The sequence below is a fragment of the Gordionus sp. m RMFG-2023 genome, chromosome 3, assembly GCF_954871325.1.
Source record: "Gordionus sp. m RMFG-2023 chromosome 3, tfGorSpeb1-WG-v2, whole genome shotgun sequence".
Classification (NCBI taxonomy): domain Eukaryota; kingdom Metazoa; phylum Nematomorpha; class Gordioida; order Chordodea; family Parachordodidae; genus Gordionus; species Gordionus sp. m RMFG-2023.
Genome location: NC_088777.1, coordinates 2,760,045 through 2,784,698, shown reverse-complemented (window position 1 = coordinate 2,784,698; position 24,654 = coordinate 2,760,045). Strand labels below are relative to the sequence as shown.

The 24,654-nt window shown below is 27.6% G+C and overlaps 1 protein-coding gene across 1 annotated transcript; it reads right to left on the bottom strand.

Moving 5' to 3' along the window:
* Nucleotides 1-1,637: 1,637 nt before the first annotated feature.
* Nucleotides 1,638-11,637, bottom strand: LOC135927686 (torsin-1A-like). Its single transcript, XM_065463841.1, has 6 exons — nucleotides 11,347-11,637; nucleotides 11,164-11,304; nucleotides 10,993-11,117; nucleotides 10,773-10,948; nucleotides 4,572-4,696; nucleotides 1,638-2,850 (listed from the first exon to the last, which is right to left on the bottom strand). The coding sequence occupies exons 1-6, from the start codon at nucleotides 11,594-11,596 to the stop codon at nucleotides 2,519-2,521; spliced, it is 1,149 nt and encodes a 382-aa protein (XP_065319913.1). The 5' UTR covers nucleotides 11,597-11,637; the 3' UTR covers nucleotides 1,638-2,518.
* Between the last annotated feature and the right edge of the window lie 13,017 nt (nucleotides 11,638-24,654).

The window sequence follows — 24,654 nt, the reverse complement described above, 5'->3', positions numbered from 1 at the left end:
CTGTGCTTTTAAGGTTTTTGAGGATTCAATTCTGTCTGAGATGATTAAAAATTTAAAAAAAACTATTTGAAAGGGCTTGTCCAATTATAAAAATTTAAAAAAATGCTGGAATATTAACTAAAAATGCTATTCTTTGTATATATTACGCCAATTTATGGATATTAAATCACTTTTGTAAAAGTGTAATAATTCATTATCGACCATTCCTAAATATGAAATATTATCATGCTTCTTTATCCTTATATTTAAAATTTTATTAATTGTCCTTGGAATATTATTTTAGACATTGAAAATATTATTACATGCACTAATATGACGAAAGACTGTTTTAAGAACGATACCTTTTGTTTGAAAAACTTTGTAGAGTTCATGCATAAAATTTATCTCCTCGGTATAAATAAATTTTTATAAATTTAACCTTATCTAACATACTTATTATTTAATTTTTTTTTATTCAATAACAATAAATCATAGAAATTATTACAAAGGTTGGTCAAAGCAACAATTTTATCTTCTGAAATTAATGAGTTTTAACTCAAAATATGGATTAGTATTGAAATAAAAGCATTTCAACAGGTAATAGTTTGACCAAAAAATTATCATTAATAAGCTCAGTAATTTGATGTTGAAAAGCCAACCCAACCGGAACGATGTTATTGATGTGAGACAGAACTGATCCTACTCCATGTTGAGAAATGTCAAGCAGCTAGAATTTTAGGATTATAAATGAATTTTTTTAAAATAATTTATTATTTATTCTCTGTCATTTCCATGACACATTCTTCCTTAAAAGCTTATACGAGGGAGCGGCGATATTGTAAAAATTGTTTATAAATTTATGATAATAATTAATTATTACCGACAAAAACTTGCAATTCCTTGGCGCCTTTTGGTAAAGGTGTAACTGCAAATTTAAGGTAGGTCTCTTTAAAATATTGTTCTTCGATTTTTTAAATTTGTTTAATATAATTGGTAAACTAGTCATAATTTTTTTAAAAATGTGACGACTTCAAATTACTTTTTAAGGTAATTTTACATTTTTAATCTCGATAAATACATTTTAATATTTATTTATATTATATAATTAATGTTTAAAGAAGGAAAGGGTAGTAAAGGACTCTGCGCCCATGTTTTAAAATTTTAATAAGTTATTAGTATAGTTGGGTAATAACTAAATGTTGGCTCAATCTTCAAGCGCCTACCGGAGAAAATCCATTAAAAATAAGGCGTATTAATTTACAATATTTTAATCCAAAGCTATTTTTTAAAAAAAAACCCCGAGGCTAAAATGATAGTTTTCGGCTAAAAATATAGTAATCACCCAACTATAGTTATTAAAAATTATAATTTTTAGCCGTTTTATCAGGGCCCATAAAATGAACTAAACCTAGTTAATGGCAGAAAAAACCTTAACTATCACTTCGGTCTTCGTTTTCTCCAAAAGGGGAGCTAAGAGATAGTTGGGGAAAAAATAAACTCGCACTCCAAGAACCTTTTTTAGGCTGATATCTGTAAATAAAGCTGAATTGATGGATTATCTAACTATTAATTTCCAGAGAGCAAACAACCTTAGACTTTTTAATGGGTTAAGAATTATATTTTATTAATTATTTTTTTTAAAAAAAGGTATAATTTTATATGACTATTGAGCAAAAGTAACATGATAATATATTTTGTAACTATATAAAAATATACGCTATTAAAAAAAAATAATACAATAATTGAGATATCATCTGCGCTTAATTTATAAAATATTGTGAAACACATTTAAATCTTTCGATATTATTAATTAATATTTTTTTTTAAAAAAAACAAATATATAATTTCTAAAATTAAATAATTAGAGTTTGATTAGTAAAATAAAATCAGCTGTAAAAAAAATTAATAGTTTTAAAATTGTCACTCTAATTTCTTCTTACATAAAATTAAAATAATTGATATTAAAGCATGGTCGATTTTATGATGTTTTCGATGGATGGGCCAATAGGAAATTTAGATAACATTTGAATACAGTAAAAACGAAAGGATATTTTTTGTATCGTGAAATAATTTTGGTTAAAAAAAATGTATTACTTTACTTATGAGTATATAAATATTTTTTCCGGTAAATTTGACCAAAAAATATTTTTCATCGCTATAGTTGTTGTTAAACGGCTCGTTTTGAGCCGGTATTTCAAAACGCCCAACTCAATATTTTAGCCAGAAAATTATTGTCTGTATGCCTAAGACCTTTGTTCCTTCCATGAGTAAAATCTTCAGGCATGCGTAATATTTTTCTAGATGAAATATTAAGTTAGCCGTTTTTTAAAAATCGGCTCAAAACAAGCCTTTTAACAAAACTATTGCTGGCCATTATTGGCCGTATACATGTATAACAATAACTAAAAAATTGAAAAAAACTTTGTGCTAAGGTTGGGGGTGGGTGTTGATTATTGTCGTATGCCTTAATAATGGTTACTTAATTGTTTATAATTCAAATCCTTAAAATGTTTCCAAAATCCAAAAGCATCATCCTAAATTATAACTCTCGAATTGAGCTGTGTTCCCTGCCTAACAACCTATCTTCCAGTCCCATGTACAGTAAGTCCAATTTTTGGGGGATCCTCTTGCACCCGGAGGTAGAGTAGATGGACAGGTTAGGCGGGTAATAAGTTAATTCGTTGGCAACGGACTCGATTAGCTGTTCAATCTCTTCCGGTTTCGCCCGGTTGAATGTGTACCTTCGGCCCGCCGTTTTTCGATCGAGGGCGTCGCGAACGCAAAGTTTAACGTGAGACCGCTCAAGGGGTAGGAATGGTACGTAAAGGTCAATCAGGTAGTGGTCGATAAGCGAACTTCGTTGTAGTCCACCTTTGAAAAAAATACGGATAATCCATTAAGATTAAAAGGAGGCGAAAATAATTAATATACTAAGAGAAGGGAAGGAGATAGATAAGTATAAAGGCAATATTTTGACTATTAATACGTGATGCGGGACGGGGAAATAGTTACAAACTAAGAAAATATTTTAAATTTATCATGATACTTTTAGAGCCAAAACCTAGACAAACATTAGGTCTTTGACCATATCTAATATATACCAAATCAAGTAGCCAACACCGGCCTTGGCCCATAAGTAGCTTTCTTTTATTATATCCAGGTTTAAACAATTTCTCGGCATTAGACTATATACATATTATCAAATCGATTCTCAATATCAATATAGCGTAAAACTATTCCATACCAAAGTTTACATCTGAGTAAGGTTTGGCAATCAAGTCCCATTTTCGAAAAAAAAACTACCTCTAACTCTAAGTATTAGAGATTAAACATATATTTAATAAATTTCTGTATATTTATGTCAGGAAATGTCGACAAGATTTAATTTATATATAACCCACAAAGTGTTAATTGTAATCCACGCGTCAAAAAAATGTAGTAAAGGATTTAACGTGTGTTTTATATTTTACGAGCAAGAGCGCTTGCTATTTAAAGTTTATTTCGATATCACTGAAAACAAGTAGACGGGATCTGAAGCGGATAGTTGTATTTAATGAATAAAGATTTTATTTTTTAGATGTCTAAAAACTTCATAAAGTACAAGTCATTTCAAAATGAAAGTAGATAGACTATAGCATGAAAGCTTTTGAAGGAAACAGGTTAAAAATATAAATTTATGTATTCCGATTTTTTTAGATTTTCCAATGAGAATAAACACAAAAATGTATGAATACTTTGGCGTTTCAAAATTCGTCTAAAATAACTGTTTTAAGAATTCCTTTCGCGAACTTGGTCACGTGATGTTGAAGAAGAATTTGTGAGCCAAGTTTGGGGCAGGTAGTGTTATCGGATGAGTAAGGGCAGCGTTAACTAGCAAAAGTTTGAAAAAAATCATGTGGAGAAAGCAAGGTGAGGTATGCATTAGTGGCGTCGTCTCGACGTATTATTCGGGATCGAATTAGCGGGTAGAATGAATGTGGTGGGAATCGCGAGGATATGGTTACGAAAGAACGAATCATGATAGGGGGAGGTTCGAAAATGAAAGATGGAGATCGCGAGCTAAAACTTGAACCGAGTGCGGTTCGCAGATAAAATGGATGCTTGAAATAAAGGAAAGGGGTAAAGACCGAGCGAGATAGGAAAGCGAATTGTCGCGCGCCATAAATATTTGGCCAACGAAATTCAAATTTTATCAAGAACAATTTATTTTAATCGCTTCCAATTGAAAAATGGGGGACGGGTGGCAGGTCCACTGTCGGTTCCCAAACTTTGTATCCAATGGGGCTTCGTGACCATTTAAAATAAATAAGTAACTCGAATCAGTGCAAAAACATTCAAAAATAAAGGACCAATAAATAACGGGTTAGGTATTAGTATCGGGGGCAAAAGCAATAAGCACGCATTTGAATATTTTATATTTCCGGCAGAGTCCAGTTTTTAACATCTGCAGAGCTCTGGTTGGTATATAATTTATGTAAATGATTAAAAAAAAATTTAACTTAACCTTTTTGTAATACATATTTTGTTCAATTAGGCGTTATTATATAAAAGTTTTTTAAGGGTAAAAATTAGATTCAAACATTTTCATTTACCCTTTTGATTGAAGGCCTTTTGGCTGATGATATCGCTAAAATGTTCCCGCGTCATTGATTCACGACTTTTGCCCTTATCCCAAAATTCGAGAGCGATTTTCGATATCTCGTTCCCTCCTACATTGCTAGAGCAAAAATTTAATAAGCTTTTTTTAAAAATAGTCGTGAATAGAATTTTTTTATATTTTATCATATTTTTAAAAAACATTCAAAGTTATTTGAAATAACAAGTTAAATTTAATAATTATAAAATAGTATATATATCAATGACATATATAATACCTAGTGACTATTCATTCAATAATATGCATTTTTTAGCGTCGTTAAAAGCAAATCAGCTGGACCCCTCACTATTTGGTAACACATATATTAATTATTCTCATGTTAAAAACTATGATAACGTACTTCCTTATTATCTCGATGATCCAGTAATTCTTTATAAAGTTTTCACCAGATATAGGAATAAATTAGGCTCTCGTTTAAAATTTTAATGATTAGTGTAACCAAGATGGCGTCTCCAGTTGATTTGCATTGATGTAAATTTTAATGAATGAATCGTCAGTCTAGGTATTATATATGTCATTGTTATATATATATAGACAAGAATTGTTTTGACCAACTATTTCTAGATATAAAAGAATTTACAAAAAAATGGATAATGGAGGCCGGTTGAGCCTCATAATATATTTTTTTAAAAAACAACTAACTTCACCCAGAGAACCGATAATGCGAACCTAATTCGAAAGGGCAAACTTAGAGGAATTTAACACTGGATCTATCCTAACTTTCGCAAAGATAAGAAGTGGGCGCGGACCGTGAAATTACGCGTGACCCACCGTGTGGCGTGAATGTGAAGAAATTTTAAATTATTAGGTGTGACGGGCCTTTCCAAAATTTTCCCCGTGCGTGAGTGGGCGTGAACACAAATTTCCATAAATCACGGAAATTTTAATTTTTAAAATTGTTTTTTATTAATATAAATTTGCAAATTTATAATTTTAAAAAATATATATTTTATTTATTATTTAATATAATTTAGTTTTTGTTGTGAATTTGTACGTTTAAGTTATATATTTATACATATATATATATAATTTATATATGAAATGTCAGTTAACTTTCACGTTATATCTATTTATACATATATATAATTTTATATACAAAATGTCAATCAAAGAAGTTTAAAAGGATTTGTTTTTTTCCTTTTGGATAAATTATTATTAAAATAATAAAAATTATTTTTCCACAAAGACAATAATAATTTATCCAAAAGGAAAAAACAAATCCTTTTAAACTTCTTTGATTGGCATTTTGTATATAAAATTATATATATGTATAAATAGATATAACGTGAAAGTTAACTGACATTTCATATATAAATTATATATATATATGTATAAATATATAACTTAAACGTACAAATTCACAACACGCCCACCCTTCAAAAACCACGTGTTACATTATCCAAAAATATTTTTCAATTTAATTTATAATATTTAATTCATGTTCATATAATCTTTCCCCATCATTTCTCATCATTTATTGGATATCATTGGCTCTATCTACAATCTTTAAAATATCTATTGTTTGTATAGTACAAATTGGTTTTGTTGTGTCATAATGTAAATTTTCTGTTATGATTGTACAGACTATAGTCCTGTTTATTGATTGCTCGTGTAGAATGATGTCCGTGTCTGCTCTTGGAAAGTGTAACATGTCTGTAACAGCGGCAGGTATTTCATTAGCCTTCGGTTCTCCCCATGTTATGATTTTATCTAAACGTTGTAATTTTCCATCAATCCCAAATGCACCTGGCCACATGTTAACTTCTTCTTTTATCCGTAGCATTTGCGTTCCGTTTGACATCTGGATTAAATAGTATTGTGCTAGAGTATTAAGATCATTAGCTAAACACGAAATTCCTAAACATAGCTTCCTAAATCTATTATGGCTGGAATACTTTGTGAAATTAGGTGGTATCTCTTAACTCCTCCAACTTCTATTTGGATTTGATCTAGAATTGATTTCCCACTAAACATTTGAACCTCATGTTTTTCATCACATTTCACATTCACACATGTCTGAACTTTCCCGGTTCCAAATAAAAAACAACCATTGCTCCAATCACGTCCTGTAATATCACTATTTATTTTACAAATGTAATAATTATTCTTCCACAAAGACAATAATAATTTATCCAAAAGGAAAAAACAAATCCTTTTAAACTTCTTTGATTGACATTTTGTATATAAAATTATATATATGTATAAATAGATATAACGTGAAAGTTAACTGACATTTCATATATAAATTATATATATATATGTATAAATATATAACTTAAACGTACAAATTCACAACACGCCCACCCTTCAAAAACCACGTGTTACATTATCCAAAAATATTTTTCAATTTAATTTATAATATTTAATTCATGTTCATATAATCTTTCCCCATCATTTCTATTCTCATCATTTATTGGATATCATTGGCTCTATCTACAATCTTTAAAGTATCTATTGTTTGTATAGTACAAATTGGTTTTGTTGTGTCATAATGTAAATTTTCTGTTATGATTGTACAGACTATAGTCCTGTTTATTGATTGCTCGTGTAGAATGATGTCCGTGTCTGCTCTTGGAAAGTGTAACATGTCTGTAACAGCGGCAGGTATTTCATTAGCCTGATTATATGAACATGAATTAAATATTATAAATTAAATTGAAAAATATTTTTGGATAATGTAACACGTGGTTTTTGAAGGGTGGGCGTGTTGTGAATTTGTACGTTTAAGTTATATATTTATACATATATATATATAATTTATATATGAAATGTCAGTTAACTTTCACGTTATATCTATTTATACATATATATAATTTTATATACAAAATGTCAATCAAAGAAGTTTAAAAGGATTTGTTTTTTCCTTTTGGATAAATTATTATTGTCTTTGTGGAAGAATAATTATTACATTTGTAAAATAAATAGTGATATTACAGGACGTGATTGGAGCAATGGTTGTTTTTTATTTGGAACCGGGAAAGTTCAGACATGTGTGAATGTGAAATGTGATGAAAAACATGAGGTTCAAATGTTTAGTGGGAAATCAATTCTAGATCAAATCCAAATAGAAGTTGGAGGAGTTAAGAGATACCACCTAATTTCACAAAGTATTCCAGCCATAATAGATTTAGGAAGCTATGGACGTTTAGGAATTTCGTGTTTAGCTAATGATCTTAATACTCTAGCACAATACTATTTAATCCAGATGTCAAACGGAATGCAAATGCTACGGATAAAAGAAGAAGTTAACATGTGGCCAGGTGCATTTGGGATTGATGGAAAATTACAACGTTTAGATAAAATCATAACATGGGGAGAACCGAAGGCTAATGAAATACCTGCCGCTGTTACAGACATGTTACACTTTCCAAGAGCAGACACGGACATCATTCTACACGAGCAATCAATAAACAGGACTATAGTCTGTACAATCATAACAGAAAATTTACATTATGACACAACAAAACCAATTTGTACTATACAAACAATAGATACTTTAAAGATTGTAGATAGAGCCAATGATATCCAATAAATGATGAGAATAGAAATGATGGGGAAAGATTATATGAACATGAATTAAATATTATAAATTAAATTGAAAAATATTTTTGGATAATGTAACACGTGGTTTTTGAAGGGTGGGCGTGTTGTGAATTTGTACGTTTAAGTTATATATTTATACATATATATATATAATTTATATATGAAATGTCAGTTAACTTTCAATTAAAAATTATTCTTCCACAAAGACAATAATAATTTATCCAAAAGGAAAAAACAAATCCTTTTAAACTTCTTTGATTGACATTTTGTATATAAAATTATATATATGTATAAATAGATATAACGTGAAAGTTAACTGACATTTCATATATAAATTATATATATATATGTATAAATATATAACTTAAACGTACAAATTCACAACACGCCCACCCTTCAAAAACCACGTGTTACATTATCCAAAAATATTTTTCAATTTAATTTATAATATTTAATTCAGTTTTTTTAAAAAAAAGGATTAGTTTTTGAAAACAAAAAATCTTTCGAATTTTATAAACAACATCCGAGTGAACCTATTTTTACTTTTGCTAGCTTTTTCTTTTAAAATTTACATATTCAAATCAAATTTATCAACAAGCTTATTTACATGTATATAGTGCAGCTAACAGCAAACTAGGCTACACTCTTAAACAAGATGTGATAACTAGATGGAACTCTGTATAAATCATGATACAGAGTTTCTTAAAATCATATTCCAAAATTCAGGTGTACTTGCTTAGCAAGCAAGAATTAAATCGACTAGCCACTGTTGATATTACCATCTTACGGCAGTTAGAATTTTTTTTATCAATATTTAAAGAATGCTCGGAAAATCTGAGTGCCGATTCTCATCCCACAATAAATGAAGTTTATCTGTGGAGACAAAAATTATTACAGTTTTGTCAACCCTCTGAAGGGGATACAACAATAATAGAAGCCTTAAAAATCAGGACTGGATGTCTTTTAAAAGAAAGATTCATCATGCAGCCCCTACATAAAGTAGGCTTAATTTTGGATCCCAATCTCAAAAGCCTTAAGTTTTTATCAGAAGAAGAAAAAAACGATATATATAAAACTACCATAAAAATGCTAAATGTCATAAAATATGATATGTATAAGTCAATGCCAAAGCCAACTATTAGCTGTCATAATTCGTCCTACACTCACAAGAAACCTAATATTCTAAATGAAACATTTAGAGAATTTCTAGATGATACTGATGAACCCTCACCATCTATCGAAGAAAGCTGCGAGGATGAACTTAAAAGATTCATCGCTCAGAAGACAAATAATAATGATAGTATTTTGAAGTTTTGGAAGCATGAAAATTCGTTTCCCTTTTTGAAAAAATTAAGCGAGTAAAATATTATCCGCCCCTGCTAGTTCGGCATCTAGTGAAAGATTGTTTTCTGTAGCCAATCGCTTGTTGGAGGAAAGGCGTACTCAATTAAAATTGAAAGCATATCTGGAGCAAATAAAAATTTAATTAATAAAGTTTTAAAAGATGGGAAACACTATCTCAAATTATAAATCAGATCTAGTAGTAGAAATATTACCTTTTCTTTTAATATTTTAAGAAACAGTTAAAATTCTATATACGGCCCATCTTAAACTTGGCATCATTTTTTAGAAGTGAAATTGAAACAAATTTAATAGTAAATGATAATGATAGCTAAGAAATCATTTCCCTAAAAGAAAATATGCTGTAAAATCTTGAGTTACAATTTCGTGGCTAATTTATTATAACACAGAGTATGATGATATTAGAGTAGTAAAAAAAGCGAATGAATCAAGAGGATATTTTAAATTCAAATTATTTGTCAAAATTAGCAATAAACATTAAACTATGATTCCACTTTAAATAATTTAGAATAAGAATGTCATAATCTTTTTGGAAAACGCCAATAACAATTCTAGAGAGAAAAGAAGATAGAACTTCCTAATTTATCCATGATATCTAAAAAAAAATTCTTTGTGCTTCAGCATATGACACACTTAGCGAAAGAGTTTTCTCTACCACCAAATTGACTGAATTTATGGAGATCATCATTATGTCCAGAAAATTTATATAAAATTATTTTTATATATGATAATTATAAAAACAAAATTTAGAATTTGTGATAAGTTTTCTCAATAAAGATATAAAAATATACTGAGATATCTGTAGTGTAGTGTATATTTTAATTTAATTTTTCTTAAAAAAATTAATTAGCATATAAAAAAAATGATGCTGTCTAAGTTGACAGTGGCTAAAAATCGGCACACTGCTGGCTGCCAATTGGATTTTGAAACTAATGCCACCTACATTTGTTTGATTGGCATATATGTTTAGGTATTGTTCTACTATTAAAAAGTTCAAGATGATTAGTTGTATGTAGTGATGATACAAAATCACTTCTTGCACACTATTTTAAAAATTGCTAACTCTATGTTTTAGGCAAAAAAATATTGCCTAAATATCGTTGAATATGTGTTTTACAAACCACAAATTTTTTTCTAAAATTATTACCTTAACCAATTATTGTATATATCATTTATTATGATATAATAACACTTTTGTTTTTAAAAAATAAAATTTATATATGATAAAAACCTGATAAATATAAAGATATTTTTCCTAAAATCTATTCCATCAACTAATGTATGGTATTTCAAAAATGGTTTAAAAGCATCTGTTAGATCATATGACATGAAATCCATTTCATCTATAATAAATAATTGATGAGGACATCTTGTTGTATTTCCTTTTATCCAGTTTCTAACTTGATCCTAAAAAATTTGCTTTTATTCAATACATCTACACATATTAATACAATATATAATCGTGTCAGTGATTCATGAGCAAAATGAAAAGATGCAATCCATAAATGAACATATTTACTATTCATACCTAATTTATATAAGCTTTTAGCAATTAGTTGGCTGGTGTATGTTTTTCCTTGTACATAAAAAATATACAAATATATATGTATTTAAAAATTTACCACATCCAGTCCATCCATGGATAGATATTACTAAAGGCTTTTCTGGATTTTTATTGATAATATGCGAATAAATTGCTTTATATAATAAGTCAATCGCAATGTGTTGCCCATATATTTTTGTTTTTAAATCATTATGTAGTTCTATTGATAAGATAATATAATAAATTTAATAATAATTATCACCAGCTGTACTATGTGGTATCCATTTTTCATTACAGCATTCATAGTTATTTGTCAAACACTTTAATTTATCAATACCATGATAAACTATGGAGGATGTGGCAATAAGAGCTCTAAACATTGCCACAATACTTGATAAGGGTTCAAAGGCATTTGCATTTGAAATAGAATGCAAAAATAAAATAAAATAAAATTTCATAAATAATAAATGTATCACAAAGAAAACTAACGAACATATGTCTCTACCTGGCATATGGTAATATCTGTCAACTTACAAACTGATCCCTTTTAATTTTTTCAAGAGTATATTTAGATTAGAGATATGTAAAACCCAGCCTGCCAGAAAGCTAGGCTTGCGGACTGGAACGGACAAATTTAAAAAAAATATTATAACAGGTTCGGCCAAGCAAAAATTTAAACCAATCGAGCTCTATAAATCCTATAAGAATCTTTTGGGCCTGGCAACAGTGGCGTCGCTAAGGCGGGGGGGGGGGCGCAGGGGCTCGAACCCCCTGAAAAATTTAAATAGCCCTCTGAAGCACAAAAATTTTTTTTTTAATATCTCCTTAATATCCCCTTGAACTTAAATAAATTTTTTTGATTGCCCACTGAATGATTTCTTTTATAATTCCATTAAGTAATATATAAATATAATTTTATTATTTAGAAATTAATAGGACTAAATTTTTATCAAATGAATATTATTTTAATTATTAGATTTGATTAATAAATATAAATTATATTTTCACTATATCAGCTTGCAATCAAATTCTGTATTAAAAATATAATATCAATAACTAACTAAAAATTAATTTAGCTTTAACAGTTAAAGTTTAATTGACTTTTATTATTTAAATTATTATTGAACCCTAATTAAATAAATATAATCATATATTATTTGAAAATTAACAAATTTAATATTGTAATTATCCGAGTTCAAAATGAGTAATCAAGTGTATATTTATTTTGAAATTTTATTATCATACCTTAAATATATTTTCAAGGTCCAAATAAATAAAAAGTAAGTAGACATATAGTTTATAATCCTTTACTATATACAGTTGTTTATAAAATATTAGATATATTGCCATTTTTTAGACGTATTTGACAGTTATATAATATATTAAAGTCAATCTATAGATATAATCCTCAAAAAATGTCAATCAAATTTAGCCAATAGTTTTCTTTTAAATATTATTTGTCCAATCAAAATGATTATAGCAAATTTGATCAATGGTAATCAACGTGAAAACTAAATCATTCATTCACAAATCACTTCCATAAAAACCATATTACTATCACCATATCATTACAAAAAAAATCATCCCAGGTTTTATAATTTTTAAATATGATTATTTCAAGATCATTTCCTATATTTATAATTAATAGCAATCCCATTTAGATGCCCCCTATCCAGAAATTATACCATTGTTAGATGATAAAGCCCAGGTTATATATATTTTAAATATAATTATTTTAATAAATCAAGATCATTTTCTATATTTATAATTAATAGCAATCTCATTTAGATGCCCCCCTATCCAGAAATTATACCATTGTTAGATGATAAAGCCCAGGTTATATATATTTTAAATATAATTATTTTAATAAATCAAGACATTTTCTATATTTATAATTAATAGCAATCTCATTTAGATGCCCCCTATCCAGAAATTATGTCATTGTTAGATAATGAAGCCCAGGTTTTATAATTTTTAACTATATTTTTTTTTAAATGTGAATGAAACGTAATATTTTAAAATTTATAAGTTTTATAGTTTGTCTGTAGAATGTTAATTAAATTTCTCTTCAAAATATAGCAAATGGAAAATATACCCAATAGTTTTATTTTTGATAACTCAGAAGAAATATCTAGAAATTTATCAACAAATAAAGAGGTTTATAATTTAAATAATATTTAATAATGTCTTTAAAGGGTAAAGATAATCATATTGTTATTCAATTAGAGTTAATTTATACAGATGAAGTAATCAGTTTATCTATACATTTTAAATTATACAGTTGCCAAACAAAGCTAAATTAACTCCTTTATCTCAATATAAAAATGAAGAAGATATTATTTCATTATATAATGAAAAGAATCTTAATGATCCCTTTCATTTTTTTAAATGTAGAATGACTAAAAATATGATTTATAATTCAATTTGGCCCACTACAACCAAGCAAGGAAATTAAACATCCTCTTCAAAAACGAAACCACATTGAGCTAAGAAAAGAAAACTTCTTCACTATTGCTAAACCATCTTCCTTACCAACAACAGTAAATTCTATTTTATAATTTCATTTACACGTTTTATTTCAGGTTATTTACGGCAAACTACGAGCAAGGAAATTACAACATCATCTTCAAAAACGAAACTACATTGAGCAAAGAAAAGAGAACTTCTTCACCATCGCTAAACCATCTTCTTCACCAACAACAGTAAATTCTATTTTATAATTTCAATTTACACTTTTTTTTTCACGTTATTTACGGCAAACTACGAGCAAGGAAATTACAACATCATCTTCAAAAACGAAACCACATTGAGCAAAGAAAAGAGAACTTCTTCACCATCGCTAAACCATCTTCTTCACCAACAACAGTAAATTCTATTTTATAATTTCAATTTACACTTTTTTTTCACGTTATTTACGGCAAACTACGAGCAAGGAAATTACAACATCATCTTCAAAAACGAAACCACATTGAGCAAAGAAAAGAGAACTTCTTCACCATCACTTACAACAAAGAAACTTTACATACCGCAGCGATCTTCCTCACTCACATACGGCAAACTACGAGCCATGGCAAAACATTAACAAATAATAATCCTCAAAAAACGTCAATCAAATTTAGCCAATAGTGTTCTTTTAAAAAAAATTTGTCTAATAAAAATGATTATAGGCTAATAGGTCCAAAAATTTATAACACATTTTACCATCTTCATAAGGTTATAGAAAACGTTAATGAAGGTTAAATTTTTCATAGATTATATAGTTAACTACAGATAAAATTGGCTTAAAGATATTTAATCAAACTGGGTAGAATAAAGGAGAGTTTTAATGTCATAGTATGTCTAGGAATTTAGGGGTAAAACATTTTTGTTAAGTATACTTTGATAAACATTTTTATTATAATTTTGTTAAAACTTAAATGTGTCCAAAGTATTGTTATTAATTTTCAAAATTTTAAGGATTTTTAAAACATTTTGGATGCAGCTTAAAATAAAATTTTAGTTAATTATTCAATAAATTTTTTGAATTTAAAGAAAAGTTATTTAGATAGGTTTTATATGAAACTCATGTGTATATTTAATAGTTCCTTTCTAAAATAATCATTTTTATTATTATTCCAAAACTGGAGATAGATTAGATACCAAATTTTATTTTTATAATTTTAAGTATTGAATAATAATTAACTAAAATTTTATTTTAAGCTGCGTCCAAAATGTTTTAAAAAAATCCTTAAAATTTTCACAAATTAATAACATTTTGCATCAATATTTACTTTTAACCATATATATTGTTTGACATATTGTAGATCCTTATTTTCCAGCACCTTTTAATGTTACGATCTGAGTTATTGTAATATATTTATTGTATGGTTTAAGATAAAATTGATAGATATTCCAAGAAAAATTGCAGAGATTATTAGCATAATATTTTGAAGGAATAAATAAAGAATTAAATAATTTTGTAAAAATTGTCCACTTACTAATACTTCAACTACCATTAAATAATTCAATCTATTATAATATAGTGTTGTATATTTTTTCATAACTTCATAATTGTAGAATGTATTAACTTATTATAACATTTTTGATGGAATGTATAACATTTTTGTTTTACTTATATATAATTTGACTATGATTTGTAGTTAACCTATTATTTGATAACTTATAATATCTTTTTATTTTTTCTATTGTAATTTAATATCAATTTCTTAAATTTAATTTTATAATTTGTAACTAAATAATAAATCATTTGGAAAGGTGATGGTTTGTTTAAAATTTAAATTAGGATGAACATATTTTCAGCATGGTACTTTAGTATGTATTCATGAATTTCATATAATGAGAGGTAAATCAGATATTTCCCCCTTCATTTGATGATAATTTTGAAAAATTTTCCCAATTAATATATACATATATTAGACAGATTTAATTCTTATAAACCCCTTACTATTTTTCAGGATCCAAGGAAAAAATTAATTATTCTGAGTTTTCCTGGGCATGGTAAATATTCTTCACAATTAACTTGGACTTGGACATAGCTTGCTAAACATTTTTCAAAAAATTTATTAATTTTAAATATGGGCTAGAAATTGGCCTGAAAAATTTTTGAAGACATGGCCAGGCCTGATCACAAACCAAGGCCCATGCAACTTTCATATTCTGATTGTATTTTTAAATGCATTGTGACTTTTTATATATTTTATTTCAGTTCTCAACTACCAAAATTATTATGGTCTTTGGCAGGTTTAAGAAAATTTTATAAGTGCGTGTATCTGGCTTAAGAATTTTTTTAATATTAGGCATAGGTGTAATATTTAACACAATTTATATGGACCTCAGGTAAAAGCTAATTTAAATATTATTTTTATTCAAATAACGGTATTTACTCTTAGTCTAAATGGGTTGGCCTTGGTCTGGTGGTGAGCTGGGTTAAGTTAGAATAAAAAATAGATATGGTTTTTAGTGATTTACCTATCTCCAGGTTTAGAAAAAATTTTTGAAAATTACTATGGGTTGGCCAGGCTTGAGAAAATTTTTTATAAAATTATTATAAGTTAGTCTGGGCTTGGAAAATATTTTTATAAATTATATTGGGCTGGGCTTGGGGAAAATTATTATGAGCTTGGACGTTTGATAATTTTTTTATTATTAACTATAGGTCAGACATTGGCCTAAAACAAGTTATTTTGCAGGTCTGGGCTCGGCCTGATCAAAAAACCAGGGCCCATGAAAATCTGATTTTTATTGTATTTTTAAATTCATTATGATTATTTAAATGTTTTATTTCAGTTCTCAACTACCAAAATTATTATGATCTTTCATTGGGCTTGGAAGAATTTTTCAAAATTATTATGGCTTTTTACTTTTCCTGGGAATTTTTTTTAATATTAAATATTAGGTATAAGTGATCAGTAATATTTAATAAAAATATTGGTATTATCAAGTAAAAGCTTTAAATTTATTCTTACTCAAGCAATAGTATTTACACTTAGTTTTAATGGAAACCCGGCCTGAAGAGGGCAGGAGGTAAAAAGAATAAAAATTGGATATTATTTTCAAATAACAGGTAACATCTAGCATAAAAGTAAGAAAAAAATTCCATTCCCCGTCATTTTTGACGGGCTATCTACTAGTATTATAATAAATTTTACTAAGAAATGGTTTTGATAATAAATGGTAAGCGGAAAAAAATCCCCGGTTCCCCGGAAAAAAAATCCCCAGTAAAATAATTCTCGGGAAAAAATCTCCAGGAAAAAAATTCCCCAGAAAATAATTCCCAGGTAAATAATTCTCCGGAAAAAAAAATCCCCGGAATAAAATTCCCCTGGAAAATAATTCCCCGGAAAAAATTTACCCACTATATATTGAATTGCTAAACTGCATTGCTAAAAGGCAATCAATCATAATCAATTATAAATCAATCAAAAATTTATTACGTATATTATTTTAATGATAATTTTTTAAAATATATTTAAATCATTTTTTTATTATAAATGAAGAATACTGATTAAATGATATAGTATATAATTTTTATTTTTATTTATTATTATTAGTAAGAAATTTATTTTTCTAGCTTATTAAAACAAATATACATTTTATTCAATTTTAAAAATTAACAAATATATATCCGTAAGAGGGCGTTATATGTTTTAATATGTAACATTTTAGGAAACCGGAATGATGATTGGATAGCACTTTTATTATATTTGGTGATGTTTAATTTATGAGTAGGTTTAGAATAGTAAAACATTGGAAATTTTCTAAAGTAAATATGGCTGGCGTTATTTATCAAAATCTCTTCATTTTTGTTTTATACGTGTATATTTACGTGCTAAGCATTATCCTAAAAAATATTTTGAAAATAATTTGATTTGATCGATTGTTGAGTTCAAAACCGACCACTTATTAAATATTCGATTGATCAAATTTGCTATTAAGATTAATTGAAAAGTGTTGATTTTTGTTTTATGTATCTATAAATAGGTATAAAACATAATTCCAAAAAATATTTTAAAAATATCGTGATTTGACCCGAAAATCGACCGAATGACCAAATACTGCATTGCTGGCGTTATCCATGGAAAAATCTTCATTTTTGTATTATACGCGTATATATATACGTGCTAAGCATTATCCTAAAAAATATTTTGAAAATAATTGGATTTGACTGATTGCCGAGCTCAAAACCCCACTTACTAAATATTCGATTGATAAAATTTACTAGTAATATGATTTGAAAAATGTTCATTTTTTGTTTTATATATCTATAATTACGAGTAAAACATATACGAGTCGGTTATCCGCCAAACCACGATATTTTTAAGATATTTTTTGGGATTATGTTTTATATGTATTTATAGATATATAAAACAAAAATTAACAATTTTCAAATTATATTACTAGTAAATTTGAATCTAGGAAAATAATTCCCCGGAAAAAAAATCCCGTGACCCGAATCTGCTCTGCACTATTTAGGGTAAAGCCATTTTAGCGATATTTGTTCTCATATAACCTTTATGAAAATTTGTTTTAGATATTTATATTAACAAATTTTTATGTGCCGGTTTCTAATGTCTTTTTTTTTATAAAAAACAATTGCCAAATATTTTAAATAAATTTTTATAACCTCTAGAAAAAATTGAATTTGGCGATATTTTGAAACAATATTTAGATGTATTGTAAGTTTGGTTAATTAAGTTAATTGCTTCCCTAGTAGCAACATTTGGTAGCTGGATATCTATACCTTATTTTTTCCCTGCCCATGCTTTGATTTTAAATTAGAATAAATTAGTGTTTTTAAATGGATCGATTTGAGCCGATTTTTAAAAACGGCTAACTCAATATTTTAGGCAAAAAAATATTGCCTAAGTCTTGAGGCTTCGCTAATAGATGTTTGAATCTTTATGCTATCTATATTGTCTCCAACCCCAATAACCAAGGTAAACAAGGAGGAAAGTGCATCAAAATGATATAGGAATATAACTTATGGGAGTGTATCACTCCTCACTGTAATAATTTGAAGTGTAAATCACATCACCCCTCTTAACAAAACCTTCAGTCTTGGGTAATATTTTTTTGGCTAAAATATTGAGTTAGCCGTTTAACAACACTAGATTAACAAATATTTTTAAAGTGAAAATGCCACTTATTAATTTTTTTTTTAAAATTTATATAGTTTGTTCACTTTTCATCTAAATAAACAAATTTCTATATAAAAAATATTAGTTTTGCAGGAATCCAAACTTATTCGGTGCTGGCAGATATTACTTGTGAAATTGTATGGAATAAAAGAAAAGGTTATAAAATTGACAAAATGAAAACTAAATGAAAAAATATTTTTGAAAAAAAATTTATATAACATAGACAAAATTATTAACTTAAAAATTATTCATTTGTATAAAATTTGTGCAAAATTAATCAAAGTGACAAAAGCCTAGTTCAAAAACTCCTTCCCATAGTTCTGTTATCTAGGTTTTAATAACCTTTTTATAATACATTAATAATAACATCCCGATACAAACTCACCAAATCCTTTTTTTTGGAGCACGTCTAATAGCTTTATCCAAGTCAGATGAGGACACCCGTCTCATTGAAGTAGGTACCCTTTTCAAAAGATTAACAGCTAAAATCATATTCTAAATTATAAAACACGACACGTAGCTGTCAACATTTTAAACTAATCAAGTAGCCTTCGGGATTAATCGCCACCAATAGCCTATATCGTACCTCTTTTTTAAAATTATTCCATGAAACTTTCCCCTGTTACTCAAAATTTATTGAATCCTATATGGCTTTCAGAGGTCTTTGACATATAAACCTTTTAAGATTCTGTCCCAAGAAGGCGTTCAACAAGGGGAATCCATTAAGACCTCTTTTATTTGCTTTGGAATCCATCATCTCATTTATCAAATTAAACAAAATTTAAACCTAGACCTTAATCAGTGGTATTTAGACGATAGGTGTGTCTATGGCCCCTCAACTAATGTATTTAACACTTAAAATACTTGGAACCAATTCCCAAGCTACTGGCCTCACACTTAACATAAATAAAACTGAATTATGTTCAAATTTAAAAGGCAATAAAATCATTGCTCCTGATGTTTTAACCTTTAATGGCACCCATTAGATGATTTCCTTCATAACATTTTTAAAAGCTTTCACAGCATAGAGCACATTTTATGCTACCTACCGGCACACCGAAGTTTATTTATAATACGCAAATGCCTACATATACCAAAATATTTGCATATTTCTCAAACATCATCCTTTTTTAAAAAATCAACGAATTTAAATATCAAAAATTCAGGATAAATTTAAAATATTTCTAGAAAAAATTAACATACACTTAAACCCATTCAATTGGTCACTCGCCCCGTTACCTTATAAATTAAGCAGTTTAGTCTTTTTACCACTCAATCTTTATCCTTATCATTATTATTATCATCCAGATTAACAAATAATTCTGTGATTTCAGTCTTCATATGCCCTACCCATCGTTTATCAGATGACGAAATTAACAAATGTAAGGCTAAATTAACATTCATATACCATCAATCATTACACGTACTACACCTTTAATTTAGAAATATCCAAACCGATATATCAGTCAATCCACCTTTAGATTGCATTCAACTCCTTCAATCATCTGACAGACTTGGTGGTCATGGTTAGAATCACTCAGTAGTCGTGACCTTGGTAATCTGTTATCAGACAAACAACTAAGAGTAGCAATTGGGTTAGGTTTAGGTTGTGAAATTGTTCAGCCTCATGCTTGCATCAAATGCAAATTACCCGTCTATTCGAAAGGTAGGCCATAACCTAAATTGTATGTTTAGTCAAGGGCGACACACGCCACACAGTAATATACTAGATAATAAATCGAGATTTAACATCCGCCCACATTCGAAATTTACTCGAACCCACAAATTAATCTCAAGTATATGCCTTAAGACCTGATGGTATGACAACCATACCTTGAGCCCTCGGAATTTAACTAATATGGGACTATATTTATTTTGATCTTATATTGATATAAAAAGTTTTTAAATTTTTAAAAAAAAATCAAAAATAATTTCGGTTCGGACTGGGTAGGGCCTAATATTTTTTTTTAAATAAGGCAAATCTATTTATCATGGCCATTAATTTTTGTTATCTTATCATAGTGAGCGGATAATATAAAACACTTATATTTTTCTCTAACAATTATTTACAAAATATAAAGTTCTAATAAAATTTTTAAATAAAATTAATATCTATTGGCTCTAAGCCCAGCCTGGATTTAAGGCCGGGTCGGGCCTGGCCGTTTATTTTAAAACCAAATATTTGGAATGGCCATTATTAGCTATAAAAATCAAAAATAAATAAAATATATTTTGAAAAAATCTGGACAGGGCCTGAAATATGTTTTAAGAAAAGGCCGGGCTTGACAGTAAAAAAATTTTGAAAAAATATCCGGGCCGGGCCGGGCAAAATGGTACCTCTGAAAGTCTCTATTGAAACTAACTTTTTTTAAAAAATAAGATTTCCGGTTATATCATAAAAATTTATAGGTTGTCGTAGATCAATGAGGTGGGAAAGCCATATTTTGTTTATTTTAAAAAAAAACTTTTAGGCTGCCAAAATTTTGTGTTTACCTTTTATATATCCTTAACCTAATTTACTGGAACATTTTTAATATTTTAATTTTTATTTATTTTTTATAAATAAAAATGAATTATATAAATAAACAAAATGTGGGGGCCCTAGATCCCTTATGATTTATTATCGATTCTAAGATTGTATATATTCTGATAGATTAGCTCCCCTGACACTTCTAAGCTAATGGCGATAATAAACCACTACCCTCTCCTCCAGCCGCCTCCTATTCCTATCTCATTTTACGACCCTCTTAGTTGAATTCTGACCTTGCTTGGTTACCCATGTTATAATTTTGCTAAAAATAAATATTAATTAATCATGTCCTTTGTTACTCTTCCATTAAAGAACATTATCTTCTATATTCCCCAACATGATTTTAGATGCAAAGGATGCCAAAGCTTTTCATTAGAATTATATATCCCAATTATTTAATAATAAACTACTACCTCTCATACCTCCCCCCCCCCCTCCCATTAATGCTTTATTAGCAAGATTGACACAAAATGGAAAGTAATTAATATTATCGTAATACATTTAATTCAATTTTATTTGCATATTTTACAAAGTTACTGATTATAATAATGGTCATATCAATTTTTAATATAATTAATTTTTTATCGACTATTTCAAATTGTATCTAAAGTACCCCGACATATAAATTGGTGTGTATATATATAATATAAGATATAACTAAATCATCTTTTTTGTACAATGAGCGATATCACCTGTATTCGCATCGGTAAAATCAGCGTTAGAGGTCCCATTGCAATAAATTGGCGCACATAATACAAGTGTCGCATTGCAAGTTCCTATATTTTCTTTGGAACAGGGATCTTTACAGTCGCTAGGCTCCGAATAATTATTATCACAAAATCGTGCGGTGAATGTTTCTATCTGGATATTATTAATTTCTTGATATCCACTGTGGCCAGCTATATAAATATAAAAGTTTATATTAATAAAGATTGAATTAATTGGGAAGTTGATTATATTGGATATACACTGTGTTCCAATTGAAATTATGCCATTCTTGTTTTTAGCAATATAATGTCATTTCTAAGGATAATTTAAATAAATTCTTTATAGATTGAAGAGTGGAGTAAATTATCAATAGTTTATTCAAATTTCATGAATTCGATCAACAGGGTAGAAGTAGAAGGTTTATATTCAAAATTGGGTACACAAATTCGAACTTTCCAACATGTCAAAAATTGATTTTTTTAAATTTATTATCAAACTTTACATTTAAGCAGACGATAATAAAAAAAAATGGTTTTTGAATAAAGATATTGAATTAAATTAAAATATTAAGACAAGAAAAACGTTACAGAGCCAAAAGATTTTTGAAAGACCATCCCCAATGTTTATTTAGAAAAAAAAGGTATATATAATTTAATATAGAATATATAAACAAAAATAAATATCTTACGATGCATCGAGCGGGCTCCCTAAAATTAAACCAAAAAATATTTTGAGTATATTAAATTTATATTTTATTTTATAAAAATTTAAGTGGCTTACTAATGAAAGAATTGCGAAAAACGTACAAGTCATACGGGACATTTTTACAAAGTAATTCAACTTTTAAATTGTTTAAAATTATAATTAATTTATTTTTAAAATAAAATGAATATAATATTTTTAAATAAAAATTATTATTTTTTTCCTTATATTTATATAATAGTTAATTTGCTTTTTTTTCATTTCGGAGAATTTTTTTAATATTATATTAAAATACGTAATAAAATTTCAAAGAAATCTTTTGATTTTTATATTTAAAAAATAAATATATTTTATTTACTTAATTAATAATGTATTTAACTATACTTTATATTACGACTTAAATAAATATTTTGTTTAACGAAAAATAAATTTAAAATCATTGAAATAATATATAAATATATGTTTAAGAAAATATCCATTTTCTAGGAACCCATGCGTAGAGAAATAAAATGACAATGGATATTTTTGAACGAGGCGCAAAGAGGTATACCAAGTTCTATTTCTCAAAGATAATAAAGATATATAGCCTCCCTTAATATATTAACTTTCGAAGAAGTCAAGATATTTTCTTTTAAAAGTAACAATATATGGTTTATCACTCATTGAAGATAAACCCAACCTTATTTGACTTTACATAAGGATACAGTAATGGATTATGAATATAACAATATATATACTCCATCAATTAGGGTAGTTGACCAAAGAAAATCAAATGAGAAGATCTGGAAAATATAAATCCTTCGGTATGCATGATAATTTTAATCGATCTTTCATAATTGAGGAGTCAGTATCAGCACATAATTCATCTTCAAAAATTTTTCGAAAACTATTTTATAGTTAATATTGGTAGTTATGCTATCTTCCGTCTAAGCTATCTCCCTTTTTTGGGCAAACTTTTATAGGGATAAGAATTCATAGCCAGGAAAAATACGAAAATTAGAATTGGCAACGATATTAAATTTACACAGAAAAAATATTTGCATCTATGACTTGCATCAGGATTAGTCCTTTCTGCACCCTGCATCATAATTACTAAAATATTTTATGGTGGTTTGGAATTTTTTCAAACTTAAATATATCAAGAAATAATTTTCCATTTCTAGAGCAGTGGCAAGGCCCTGGAAATTTTTATAGATGTGATGAAATTATTTCTTATTTTGCTAAATTTAGAGAGAATTTTGTTTTTCTTCTAAATTTAAAGATATATTTATAAAAAAATGTATATCCTCAAGTTGGTAGGAGTTTAGCGCACTACAGATAAAAGACCAACTGTTTGGACAAATTTAATTCTACTTGCAAGTGTAACATTTTGGTATGTTATGGAGACTGAATATGTCCATAGAACATAATGTTTCGGTCTACAAATGTAGGGGTTGAGAGAATTTAGAGCATAAAATAAATAGTATAAATAAATTACTAATACTTTATTAATTAATATAAATACTAATTTCATAATCATAATTAAAATAAGAAATTAAAATAAGAAATTAAAATTAAAATTAGAATTTAAAATAAGAAATTAAAATTAAGTTCGTAAAATCATAATCTAATCATCATCTTTCGCATCATAATTTTTCCATTATATATCCTTTTTCTTTAATCAACATTTGCATAGTCTCAATTTGTATCGAAATTTAATTCTTTTTTCTTGAGTAGATTTGAATATTTTTCGGCTTCGTAATTTTGTTTAACAGTAATTTGCCTGTCTGGCGTTTTTCTTAATCTAGTAAATTTGCATGTTACCACAATTACAACAGCAAGCTATTTGAAAAATTGTTTTTCATATTTATTTTCTTTGCGAAGATTTTTTTAAATAATGAAATATTATCCTGGTTTTTCCTAACAGATTCACCGAATAGTCAAATATCTCTTCCTCCCTTCCTGATGTTTTTCTAGGGAATCATTTTTTTTGTACAAATAACTTTAACTACAA